Source organism: Aythya marila (genome assembly GCF_965140915.1).
Source record: "Aythya marila genome assembly, chromosome: 1".
In the NCBI taxonomy this organism is placed as follows: Eukaryota; Metazoa; Chordata; class Aves; order Anseriformes; family Anatidae; genus Aythya; species Aythya marila.
Window position 1 is genome coordinate 153459920 of NC_139042.1, and position 13158 is coordinate 153473077.

Genomic DNA, 13158 nt, shown 5'->3' on the forward strand with positions numbered 1-13158 from the left:
TGGGTCCACGCCACCCCAGAGTGCAGTGCTCTGTGCTCAGGCTGGCTCCAAAGAGTGGACACCATCACCTGAGAAGGACCATACCAGGGTATCCGAGAGGTTATGGGGAAGATTTAAGTAGTTCTGGAGAGGAGTAGCTAGAAGAGGCTTGGCAGAGAAGCGGACTGGCGTGTGGTGCCCTGGTTCTGTTTTCTCATGTGTTTGTTTTCTCTTTCTCTCCTCCTCTCCAGGGGTTCTTGCTTGTGGCGGGCATGGCAGAGTACATCCCCCAGCCTCCCTCCACCTGGCCCGCGGGCCCTCAGCCCCCCAACGCCTCCACCAGCTGCCCACTGGAGCCTGTGGACCTGGGGGTCTCGGAGCAGCAAACGCCGCCAGAGCAGTCCCCATCCTCCCCAGAGCTGGGCGAGGATGAAGAAGCCACCTCCCCGCCAGATCCCGATGTCCCCTACCCCGACTTGGCCCCGGTTGTCTTCTTCTGCTTGAAGCAGACCACCAGCCCTCGGAACTGGTGCATCAAAATGGTGTGCAATCCATATCCTTTCCAGGCTGCCTCTCCTCCCGTCTCACCTCCTGCTCCCTCCTGCCCTGTCCCTCCCCTCTCCCTGCCCACCCGGGACACCTGCCAGGTAAGTAGTGAAGTTTCCTTCATATGTAATGAATCATTTTGTCCATGGCTTGCATTTAAACAAAACATCAGCTGTTGCAATGTGTGTTCAAAAGAAGCTGCTTATGAAAGAAGGGACTTCAAAGAGAGCTGCTGACAGCCTGGATTGTAGAGGGATGAGTGGGGGAGAAGGAGAGATAGGGAGAAGTGCTGTAAAAAGGCCTTGTCTTCCCCTTCCCTGCACACAGAGACAGAGAGAGATGCTGCTGGCCCAGGAGCTTGTGGGCAGGTCCACCATGGATGGACAAGGTGTCCCCCTCCTCTGGGCATACATGGTTAGTAAGAGTTGAGCTTGTTCTTTGCAAGGAACCACCACTCCTCAACCTTGCAAGGTACTATGGTGACCAATTGTGTTTCCCACAAGCAGACATCACTGTCCTGGAGAGGTCTCATCATGATTTCTGGCCATGAATGAAGTGGAGGACATATTAACAAGTGTGGTGGTGAGCCTTATACATCCTTTGGGATGTGATTATATCCTTCCCATGCAAGGGAGGCCACTAATCACACACACATGTCCCCATTCAATCTTGGTGCCTTGGCTGCAAGGGGAGCCCTGCAAACGATAGGCACCTACATGGCTAATTAGTACCAAGGTCGCTAGGTAGTAATGATATAAAAAGCAGGTGGAGGGCAATTGTTGCTCTTTGGATTGTGGAGTCCTTCAAAGTGGGAGGAAGTGGAGGAGATGATGAATCATCAGAGAGGTTGGTCTGAAATTTTACATAAACCTTTTTCTGGCCAAAAATCTCATGTGGTGGTGTTTTTCTTTTTTTCCCCCTGGAAGTTTCTTAGTTCTAAGTTAGGTGGCTGTTATACATAAAGATGGTTTTTGGTTTTGATGTATCAATTTCTAGGTTAAATCTGAGTGTCTGGTCACACAACAGAGACTTGCAAAATATTGCTAGGAGACTTTTCAGGATGAGGAGCTAAACCCCGAGTGAAGTCTGGAGGTGCAGTTAGCAGATGACCTTAGATGGCTGATGAATCTGGAGATTTGTTTGAACTTCAAAGGCAGTGAAAGGTTTGGGTTTCAGATCTGAGCTCTTGTCTTAAAGTTCAGAAGCTCTTAAAAAGGTTTTACAGTCTCAAGCGTAGGTTATGACAGAATCTGTTGGAGATCTAGGGTTTCTGCTTTCCTTTCTACTGGTTGCTCCTTAAAATTTTGAAACTTTGTACTGAATTATGCATTACTTTTCAATTACTGTGTGGCTGTGCTAGCTCTATGTCCTGGGAATCCTGTCCCAGCGTGGGGTGGGCTCAGAGTAAAGCATGAAAGATTAGTGTCCGTGAAAAGGCTGCACTCAGAAGATGATAGAAAAGTAGTAGGCCACGTTTGGGATGATGATTTATTTGCTTTTGAGGAAGAAGGCTGTTGGGGAAGAAAAGCATCCATGTTTCTGGCTAAAAATAAATCAATCTAAACAATCCCTGCAGTTTGGTACGTAATGTGGAGTTTGTTTTTAACATCCTAGAATTGTGTTACTCAAGGAGCTTAGCGTTTAAGGGTACATGTGTGGTGCTTGACTTTGAAAAGGACTGTTTCATAGCAGATGCTACAGAGGGGAGCATCACCTGTTGATGGCTTTCCACCTGGCCATGTGTGACACAGGTGTGAAGGGTTGTGGTGGGGCTGCTGGAAGTCTCTTGGAAGGGTTGCTTCATGAATTTTCACCCAGGGTTGCTGGGTGAATTGAGGAGATTATTTGTAAGACAGAGACTGAATGGAGAGGATTCTGCTCCTCTGTTTATTTTTCCCCTCTTATAGAGGACTATAAGAGGATCTTCGAATGGATCATGTATGAAGTAGTTCCCATATTTATCTTTTTTTAAAGAGGGAGTGTTTCTGCAACCTCAAGTTTTCTTGAAAGTAAATATATGCTCTTGGCATCACAATTTTATTGACAACATTGTTTAAAACATACAGTTCTGTGATCTGGCTGCAAATCACTCCTCATGGTCTTATCCCCATGAGGAAATGAGCCCCTTTGTAAGGGATGCTTCTATGAAAGTCAAATATCTTTGAAGAATTTCTGCCAAGAATGCCTCCTTTTTTCCTATTGTGAAGTTTTTCCACCCCTGTTATGTTGGGCTATTAACTCCATGAGACTCTTGTGCCAGGCAGAGGCAGGCTGACTCACCATGGCAGAGCAACACCTGACCTTTCCTGAAAACTCAGCAGAAAAGGGGGGACATTAATTAAAAGCCTGTTAATCTTCTCATTGGCTTTCTACTAGGGCAGAGCTTCATGATCATTATGTTTGGAAGTACTGTCAATGAGACTTAAAATGGAAGCTCTGATCATTAAGAGCTATGTAGTAATTTTTATAAGCACGAGGTCGTTAACCACCAAATTTCAATTTAGGTAATTGCATTCCACCTATTTAAATCCCCCTCCCATGAAGATAATTTTTTCTTCCATGAGCAGTCCTGCAATTTTGTTATGTGCTATTAAACAACTGCCATACTCCTTTGCTGCAGTGCAGTAAGAGGAAAGGGGGAAAAAACCAAACTTGTGTCAGTGCTTTAAAGTCACTTCTGGTTGTGTATTAGTATATAATGTGATGCTTTTGGAGAAAAAAAAATAATCTTAATTTCATTTTATGATATGGAATTTGTTCCATGTGAAATTGGTGATGTTTGCCCCCCATAGAGTATTTACTGGGCTTTTAGGTGATTACACATTTCTGGGATGGTTTTATGTGCAGTGTGAAAGAATGTTTGAATTGCCCTAGTTTACTGAAAAGCAGACTTTTTTCAAAAAATCCTGATTAACCTTGTTAGATGCAGGTAACTGCTGTGTAATCAGCTGGGCATGTGATGTGATGCTCACCTGGAGCTGGCCTGGTTCATGGCGAATGTGCTGGTCTTTGAGGGACGCTAGGCTTGCTGCAGCATGCTAAAAATCCAGCCTGGTCGCAGAACAGTTTATTTGGGTTGATCTCTATTTTCTGTTTTGATGAACAGAAACAAGACTGGCTGCTCTGAATTGCAGATTGCGGGGCTGTTGCAGCCGAAATGTTAACAGTCAATATTTGAAATATGGCTTGGAGAGAGCAGCTGCAAGATTTTTTTTCCTTATGTAAAACCTAAACTCCACGTCAAATAGGATTTCAAGCTGAGGTTGAAGGGGAAATAGGGTGAAAAGTGTGAAATGTGTTTCCAAAACAACTGTGTAGCATCCATCTTATGAATTTATAAAATGTTTGGAACTAAATAAAGGCCATGCCACATGGTGCTTTACAAATGGATCCTGATGCACTTTGCAAATTATGAGAAGATTATGGCAGAGATGCTTGGAAATCTGAATCTCTGCTTGACTTCTTGGGGGTTCCAGAGAGACTTCATGCTTCACCCATCATAGGGTCAGAAGTGATAGATTTGGTTTGTTGTTTGAGTCTTTCATTAAAAGAAACTCTTTCCAGGAGGCCTAGACCTCCCTTTGTGGTCATATCTATAATATTGACATGACAGCAAGAGCAAGAATGAAGTATGCCATTAAAAAAAATCAATGCTAAAACTGTAGCAGTAACAAGAGAGGCTCTGCAGCTCGCTGCTCAGTCATTTTCTTGTTTGTTGTTGTATACCAGTCCCCTTCCCTCATTTGTAAAGTATGTTGGTCTTCTGGGTTTCTGTTCTGCTCTCATGCAGAAAAATGTTGCTTGCAGCTGATTTCCATGGTCTAGGAGCAGGAGGTCAGGCCTCCAGTTACGCGACAGATTATGTACACACTTAATGTTTAGTACTGGTGTCTGTTTTATAGGATCAAAGCAGGGTGACTCCTCAGAGCTGGTAGGACTGCTTATGTGTACTGAGGGGCTGTCCCATAGCTCACTAACGATTCTCCAAGAAGGGGCTTTGTTATCTAATGTGGCTCTAAATCTGCTAGTAAGCTTCTGGGGCTACCTTTATTATAAGCTGTCACAGCAGATTTCAGCCTGAGTTACATGCTTGGTGAAACAGTGAACCAGCCTTGGGCACGTTGATGGGAGAGCTGGGGAAAAACCCACAGGTTAAACCCCTGGTGCTGCAGGCGTTACGGCCCACACAAGCAAACGGAGTGCAAAATGGTTGCAGGTTGCGACAGCGGTGGCTCCTGCTGGTGCTGCCCTGCGTGAACTGAGCAGAAAATCAAATGCCAGAGGAGCAAAGGGAATGATGTGTGCGTGGGTCAGTAATTGGTACTTCTCCTGGAGATGTTAAGGGGGTGCTGCGGTGCATGGGGACGCCGCCGCTGCAGCCAGTGCCTTTCAGGCTGAGGGGGTGACAAATCTTTTGCTTATTAATAAGATTTGGGTGCATAGGTGTGTTACGTTACAGTTGGAGCAATTTGTTCTGTGAAGGAAGGGAAATTTCATCTGCAGTTTCTGTAGTGTGTTGTACCTGTGTTTTTTTTTTTTTTTTTTTTCCATAAGCTGTTGCCTGGTGTGCTGTTAAACCATGGCAGCAATCTTTATAACAAATGGATGGAGGTAACTAATAAGCAAACACCTGCTGCAAATTTATTGCCACTCTTGTAAGAGTTGATGTCTGACTTAAGGCTTGAGCTCCTGTAATCCTCTGATTAGGTTTACTTCTCTTTTTACACATTTGCTTCTATTTATATATGTGTATATAGATGCTTAATTTTCAATTTTACATGGTTATATGTATACAATTTATATAGTTAAAATATTATGTACTTAATTTTTCATTATACATATACACAAACAAAAAAGAAAGATTCCTACCTCTCTAGTAGGTGGAGGAAAGCCTGAAAATGTGACCAGAAGGTATAACAATGCATCAAAATTTGAGTGTCTTATGAATTTTAAGCAGGATTCATCATTTTTGAGGACCTAGGGATCATGGCTTTCCATTCTTGGGGTCAGCAGTATCAGCTTTTATATGCATAGCTGGAAGGCACTGAAATGTGTATGTTATTCCTGCTACTCCATTTTAAAGACAGATGCCTCCTGTCTCTCTTTGCAAATCTAGCTCATGAGGCAGGTGAAGAGTCTGGCACGTATTTGAGGTCTTGGATAGCTTTGCATTGTTCTAGGTAATCAGGAAGATACTGCTCTGCCCTCAGGCATGGATTGATTTCTGTTGATTACATTTCTCTGTAGACCTTCCTTTAGCCAACAGATAAATCTGTATACCTGAGAACCAACAAGTGCAAGATGCTTTTTTTTTTTTTTTTTTTTTTTTTGAGGTGGTGTGAAACCTCTCTGCACACCACAATGTGCTAAATCCGTTTTACAGTTGCTCCTATTGCATGGGAAAGTGAGCTGATCAGAGCTCTCCAGAGGATGTGGTTTTGGTGGCATCCGTGTTCCCCTGGGCATGCACTGGAGGCTTTCCAAGCTTTAAAAGGGTGTTTCTGGATAGCGGACTGAGCACTTGCTGACTAGCACCCTGGGCTGCCTTCAGGGTTGTTGCACTTGTTCTTCTCAGATGCTTTGAATGAGAGGCAAAAGGGAATGTTGAAAACAGGTTTAGGTTGGGAGATAGTATTTTGTTATGGAAACACCAAAATATGGTCCCTCTCTTTTTATGGTGGTGAGATGCATTGTCTGCCTGAACTCTGGGTTGGAAAACCATACTCTAAATTCTGGGATTTCTCCTGGATACAAACCCTGACACCCAGTTGCAGTTTGTAGGCAAAAGCAAGAGGCAAGGGGAGTGTTACAGTGCTTAGGACCCATAGAGTATCTGAGAACGAAGCTGCCTCTGCAAAGCTAGTGACAAGGGAAAATCATTAGTGTGGGTCGTTTGATGTGCAAGTTTGCAATGGGAAGTTTAGAGGGATCATTTGCACAGTCAAATGTGGTGTAAATTGAATTTAAACTCCTGCGCTGTCATTAGTAGCACACAAGGGATGGATATGCTTGCAGGGGATTTGAATGCTCGCAGTCCGTAAGAAATTGGCTGGGCTGCATGCGTGTGAGATGTATGAAATTCCAGGCAAGTGGGCAGATGTAAAAGGCTGAGGTTTAAATTTTGCTGGCTTGCAAGCTGGCCATGTATATCTGAGCACAAATGCTGAGACAGGATATCTCGCTGCCTCCCATCCCTTCAGCTGATTCTCTGGGGGTTGTTACAGTGAGAAGTCAAAGACCCCAGATTGGAAGTGAAACCGAACAGCACAAACGAAACCAGGACTCTGCCTGCCCAAAGGTCTAATGGCCATAGGGCCTGGCAATCAGAAGCAAGGCTGGAAGAAATCGTTAGTGCAGATCTATGTCTTCATGCAAAGCTCCGAGCCTTTTGTCTGTGACTGGAGGACAGATGCCGATTGTTGGAGGAAGGGCTGGCCGAAATATTGAGGTGGCTGGTTTGGGAGAGGGGTCATTTTTGCTCTGTGCATGTCCTACTGCCCTGTTTCCTCAGTAAATGCCAGGAGCAGTAAAAGACCTGCTAATGCTGCATGGCCAGGTGCTTCAGGGGGATGGGGCTAGGAATCTCACTGCACTGTTGTTTTTTTTTTTTTTTTTTTTTTTAAAGTTATCTCTGAAGTCCCTGAACTTCTGGTCAATGTACACAAACAGAGCAGGGAAGCAGGCAGAGAGGAGAGGATGGAAATCTGCTCATCTGTCATAAATCAGTGTTCTACTGCACCTAGTGAAAACAGAGCGATTTACACCAGCCATTGCTCTTCAGATTAGCTTGGGAAGACTGGTCTTGTATTGTGCAAGTGCTACCAAGTGCAGACAATGTGGTTGGTGCCAGCCGGAGGGGTGTGTGGCGGCCTCAGCCCAGAGGAGAGGGATGATGCCCTCTGAGCACCGGGATGGTAGCAGCACCCGCTGCTGGGGACCTCCCCTTCCCTCTGCAGTGCGTGCTGCTGAAACAGAGTGCTGAAAGCCCTTCTGGAACATATTGTGTTTATTCACTGGAATATATTTTGCCTTGGAGAGGAGAATCATTTGCTCTCTGAAAAATGGTCAGTTTGCTTTTTCCAGCCTTCACGAATGCTGTAGCAGGGCATGAGAGGGAGCTGGATGGGGCTCTTGGTGTGATACAAAGGGCAATAAAAACAGTCATTTTGAGTTAAGGCCTATAAAATACTCTGACCAGGCCTCTAATCGCATGTTCTGTCATAACAATGAGAATTAAATAATACAATTAACCACTAACAAATTGACCAGCTGCCTACTTGAGGACTCAATGCTCTTCCCACCACAGAGAGGAAGGGCTTGCAGCCAGTTGAATTTGTGTAATCTGAGCATAATACTTGATCAGAGCTGCTTCAGGTGAGAAACGTCTAGGAGTTGCATCTCCTCTGCAGCAAATGGCCTGCAGCTGGATGGTTAAGAGGAAAAAACTTGGCCTGTTTCAGGCCTGGAGGGAACATGAGCAGAGACTCTGCCAAGCTGTCAACTGCTAAGCTGGGAAGATCTTTATGGTCCTGGAGAGAAGCTGTCTTTGGTAAATGCTAGTGTAGGACTTCCAGCTGCAGGCCTGCAGCCTGGTGGAAGATGGACCAGGCTCAAGATTGCCTCCATTTCTGTCCTGCACTTGCTTTGCATGCTTTTTTTGGTGGCCTAGTGCAACTTAGGCTGTCCCTTTCCCAAATCCCTTGCATCTCCCTGTGCCACCACCTTTCCTGTGCTTCACTCTGCCTGCCACGGGGAAGGGGCAAGGGTAATCCTGTCTGAAGCCTCTCTGAAATGGAGCTACAGGCCTCTTGTTCATGGGGGCAATGTGAAGGGGCTTGAGAAGGTCCCCAGGGTTGTTAAAAGAGACAGATTTCTTTGGTGGGTTGTGCTTGCCCTGCTCATGGTTGCTGCTGGCCTGGATGGAGATGGAGAGATGCTTGTCCTGGCCTTCCTGGTCTCCAGCTCTCTCCCTACCTGTTGTCAGAGTGGGTCAGGACAGGGAAGAGGCTCCCTTGGGCAGGACGGGGGATGCAGAGCTGTGATGTGGGTGACCATCTGACTGTCCCCTGAGACAACGCTGCCATTTATACTTAAGTGCTGCAGCTCATCAAGGAGGAAAGATAAATCTGTCCTGGCTCTTGATACAAAGCCATACTCTTTGCTTATCTTTTCTTCCTTTATTTTTCTCTTCCCCGGTCTCCCCTCATCATCGCCTACTGTGCCAGAGTCTATAAAAGCTTGATACTGTTGCTCCCCCTCCTCGAGTGTGACTCGGAGCTGCTGCGTCCCCGCAACTCCCCCGGCAGCCCCTCCTGTCACTAGCTACCCTGTCTCTCCCCTCTCCTTTCTCCATCTGTAGCAGTCTGTCATTTTTCCCCTCTCCTTTTTTTCCTTCCCTGGCTGTCATTCTTGGCTCTCACTGCTAGCAGCCTGTCTCCATTGATTGCTGATGCCCTCAGATTGGCTCTCCAACCAGCCTGGCTAAGAGCACTCTACAGAAAGGTGGGGATTGATAAACAGCCACCCAGGCTTGGTGGCTGTGTTGTTGGTGGGATTGATGGCTCCTCACCCTCCTCATCCTCACGGGGTTCTTTCATCCCCAATTAGACAATCTTATTTCCAGCCTGGCTCAGCACCTGTTTTCCTCTGCCCTCAAACATGCAAGTGGCATCTCTGACATCTCCATCGCATGCTCGTGACCCCCAAACCTTTGTGGGCGCTGTTTCTTCTTAACTTTAATAACCTGGTGTTGTTTACCACTGCCTCCCCAGAGTAGCATAAATGCTGAAATACCACAAGGGCTTCCAGATTGCTTGTAGCTTGAAGTAACTTGGATATCTTGAGGCAGAGTGAACCAAATGCACCTCTTGTGGGATTTCATTTCTTAGTCATGGATGAAAAGGGCTAACATCAGTACAAATTCATCCAAGAGAAAGCTGCTGAATCCAGTGCTTGTAATGCTAGCTATGAGATTTGCCTCAACAGGGAAGGAATGGAAAGAAAACACATGGTAAAATATTAACCTTCCTATTGAAATGGGCAGCTCGTAACAAACAGCATCTGCTCTGTTTTGTGGCATGGAAGAGGCAGGAGTTCAATACTTGGGGGTGGAAATACTTTATTCCGTGCAGAGGCTGATAGTCTCTGAAGTCAGAGATCCAAAATCTCTGCTTGCCTTCCAAGCCCTGCTTATCATTTGGGAGCACACTAAAACACCACGAAGATGTACTTAGCAAATCTGCACATCACATCATTCACACACCCTGAGAGGATGCTCCCTATGTTTACCTGTACCTTGTATCTTGCTTCTCAGCCCAAACCTCAGTACTCAAGTGCAGCATCAAGTCCCCATAAGGATACGAGGTCCTTATTTTCTATAAAATGTGCTAGAGATCATCTACCAGCCAGATAGCAGACGTTGTTATTAATAATTAAGCGGAACCATATTCAAACAAAGTATGCTTTGTGATTTATTATAATCTTTGTCATTGTTTCTGTTCACATATTTATCGTCTTGTGATGTAACTTTTGCTGCGAGTGTCCTGGTTTTATGGGTGAACCTGGCAGGCCCTGCTCTGCGCGCGTGTGAGATTCAGGCCAGGCCTTGAAAGTGTTTGTCATAAGTGAATTATATTAAAAAAGACACGCTCAGAGAAGTGCAACAGTAATAATATATTGCCTTTGTGGTACTGCCTGATGTTCAGTGCCGCTGGCCAACTGTGATATTTCTTAATGAAGGATGTTATTTTTTTCCTCACGGCATTTTTTTTTTGCTTGCTTTTTTCTTTCCCCGTGGCTCCTTTGATTCATATCCTTGATGTTGCAGGATCCTTCCCTGCTTTGGAGTTTTCTGCCTTTTTTTTCCCCTCCCCACATGTGTAACTCACTGCTTAGCAGCCTCTATGCTGGCAGCTGTTGTTGTCTTATCTGGAATCCTCTCTGGAAATAGGATTTTAGTGACTGGAGGGGCCCTGGATGGTAATCCACTCTCTTACACAGGAAAACCCTCCAGAGGCAGAAGTCTCCTTGCTGTTTCCTTGTAGCATTTTGTTTTTCCCCCACTACTGCTTCTTTAGTTTCTTACAGGTTGACTCTGTTGTCTTCCCCTGCATGGGTGACCTGATAATGCATGTTCCTCTGCACCCAGAAAGGATGTTTGTTCTAAAGTTGCTGAACTTTTCATTCTGCTTATCGCTTAATGAACTTGTCATTTGAGGTCCTGGAGACAGGGACCAGGCAAAAGACCTGGGAAGGATGCTGGAACAGGGGACCTAGAAGCTCAGGAGAAAAATCAGTCCAGAGATCAGAGCTAGTGTGATGGGGGAAACAAGAGAGAGGGTAGGGGATGGGGAGTGTTGGTGTGAGCATCCTGGTGAGGGGACTGGGTAATGGAGGGGTAGGTAACTGGGGAGAGGGTGCCTGGGTGGGAGGGAGCTGGCTGAGGAGATAAAGGCTGGGGCAAGGAGCCTGGGTTGACGCTGCAGAGAGAGGGATGGGATGGAGGCATCATGTGTGGGGTTGGTGGGGCCAGTCTGCTCCTGGGGTGTGTTCCTTGCCCCAGAGCCTGCATGTTTTGCAGTCCTGCTTCTGTTTTTTTTTTTTTTTTCTGCTGTCAGCAAACTTCTAAATATTGCATCACTGTCTTCACTGAATGCCATTCCTCCCCATGGATATCCTGTGCAAAAACCATGAAACCATGTCAATGTGCAATGAAAGATTGTGGTGGAAAGGGAGAGAACTGAGGTGCCATATTTATCCTTAATTCTGATTTCATTTCTTGGATTGAGTTGCAATAAAAGTCTCTCCTGAGCATGTTTAAAGCTTTTTTTTTTTTTTTTTTTTTTTTCTCCAATGGCAGCTGCTAATTTATCTCAGGATGGATTATTGCTGGATGAACAAGAGGTCTCAGAGGCTATCCTGCTGCCTGGTATGGAAGCAGTGTTTCAGAGTACCCAGCAATGAGTGCTAGTCAAAAACCAACCCAACCCAAAACTTCTCATGAATCCTGCATGGACAAAGCAATGCTTGTTTTGGCAACTGCTGAAATTCAACTTTGATTTCCATCATAAAAAAAAAAAAAAGTAGCCACATCTTTTATGGAAATTTCAGCACAAAGTGCCATTCAGGTGAAGCTCTAAGCAAATGAGTGAGTGCTGGAAGGGAGAAGAGTGTAGGGTGGGATTAATTAAAATTAGTGTTATCAGCATAGCTGCATACAGCCTTCTGCCATGTAGTTCAGCTCTAACTGAAGCCTTGTGTTCCCCCTACAATACAATGATTAGCTATTAAAGTAGGTACTTAAAACACATCCAACTTCTTCCAGAGAACCATGACCCAGGATTTTCTCTAAGCACGGAATTAATTGCATCGCTCCACAGTGCGTTTGGGGTGCTGTTATTTCTTTAACATGCGTCTCTAGCATATTGTGATATGTCACACATGCTTTAAATATCCAATAGCTTTTTAACTTTTAAAAATCTATTTCACACTTAGCGGCATGCCTGTAATGCATTTTTCTGGAATGTGTGGCAGATGTCTGGAGGAACTGTTTTCTCCCATATGGGGTTATTTTACTGAAAAATGAAATAGGATTGGCACTTCATTTGATTTCCCTGAGCTGTCACACCAGGGATTCTCTGTCTGGGTGTGAGACATGAATTCAGATCATAGGTAGGCTGCAGAAGGCGAAATGCTTCTCCCTTCTCTGGTGAAGGGGAACTTCTCATGGAGAAACGTGCTTCAGGGTTCCCCTCACCTTTCTCCAGGCACTGCAATGGGAGGAGGGCAGGCTGGGGAGGTCTGCTCTGGGATATCCTGCTCCATGGGGCTTTCTGCATGCTCTGTACTTGCAGAAGTAGCATTAACTGGGTACTTGGACTTTGCTACATGAGGAGGAGGAAGGTGGCAGCTTGGAGGTTACTCCAACCTTCAGGGAAATCTCAATTTTTGTGAACCGTGTTCCTGAGGTGGGAACTAAGCTTGCACTTTGGAGTTGGACATCACTGAATTTGACTCCTGAATGGAGTCATAAATGCTGGGGTTGCAGTTCTTGTTATGTCAGGCTGTAGCTGTATGGGATTACATGGTTTAGGGACAGAGAGGATCAGATTGCTGTCAGCCAACTCTTGTTTGCATGGATCTGGTGAGTATTTGTTTTGATGGCTCTTCCTCTCTGCCCTGTTTGAATGTGTTTTTTTTTTTTTGTTTGTTTTTTTTGTTCCCTTGTCCTATGGTGAATTGTGTCCATGTGTTTTCTTTCTGTTCCTCATGGGCACAGTCTGAGCACTGCACTTGGAGCAAGCCCCTCTGCCCTTCTGTTTGCAGCATCAACAGGGAGAGGCAGGGGAAGGAGGCAGAGCAGAGGAACTGCTGTAAGCCTGTGAAGCTGGGGCGTGTGCCAATATCTGCCCTTTGAAATAAAGACCAGGTGTCTCTGGAGGAGTGGGTAAATGCATTGATAGTACATGCTTTCAGCTTGGGCAGCTGAGTTTCTTCCAGCTTTACATTTCAGATGTCTGCAACGCTTGGCCTACACCTCTCCTTGTGCTCAGCTTGAGACAAGTTTCTGGGCAATAAAAATGCCCAAGGCTTATCCTGCTGCTGTAGCAGCCTCACTGCTGCATCTGTGGGCGT

At 45.5% G+C, this 13158-nt stretch overlaps 1 protein-coding gene across 1 annotated transcript in view; it reads left to right on the forward strand.

Moving 5' to 3' along the window:
- Positions 1-251: 251 nt before the first annotated feature.
- Positions 252-13158, forward strand: part of CACNA1I (calcium voltage-gated channel subunit alpha1 I) — a gene marked incomplete at both ends in the record, with an annotated part of 145899 nt that continues 132992 nt past the window's right edge. Inside the window, one exon of the mRNA XM_082752386.1 lies at positions 252-532. Coding sequence (XP_082608512.1) covers positions 252-532 — 281 coding nt within the window. The remainder of the gene's footprint in view (positions 533-13158) is intronic.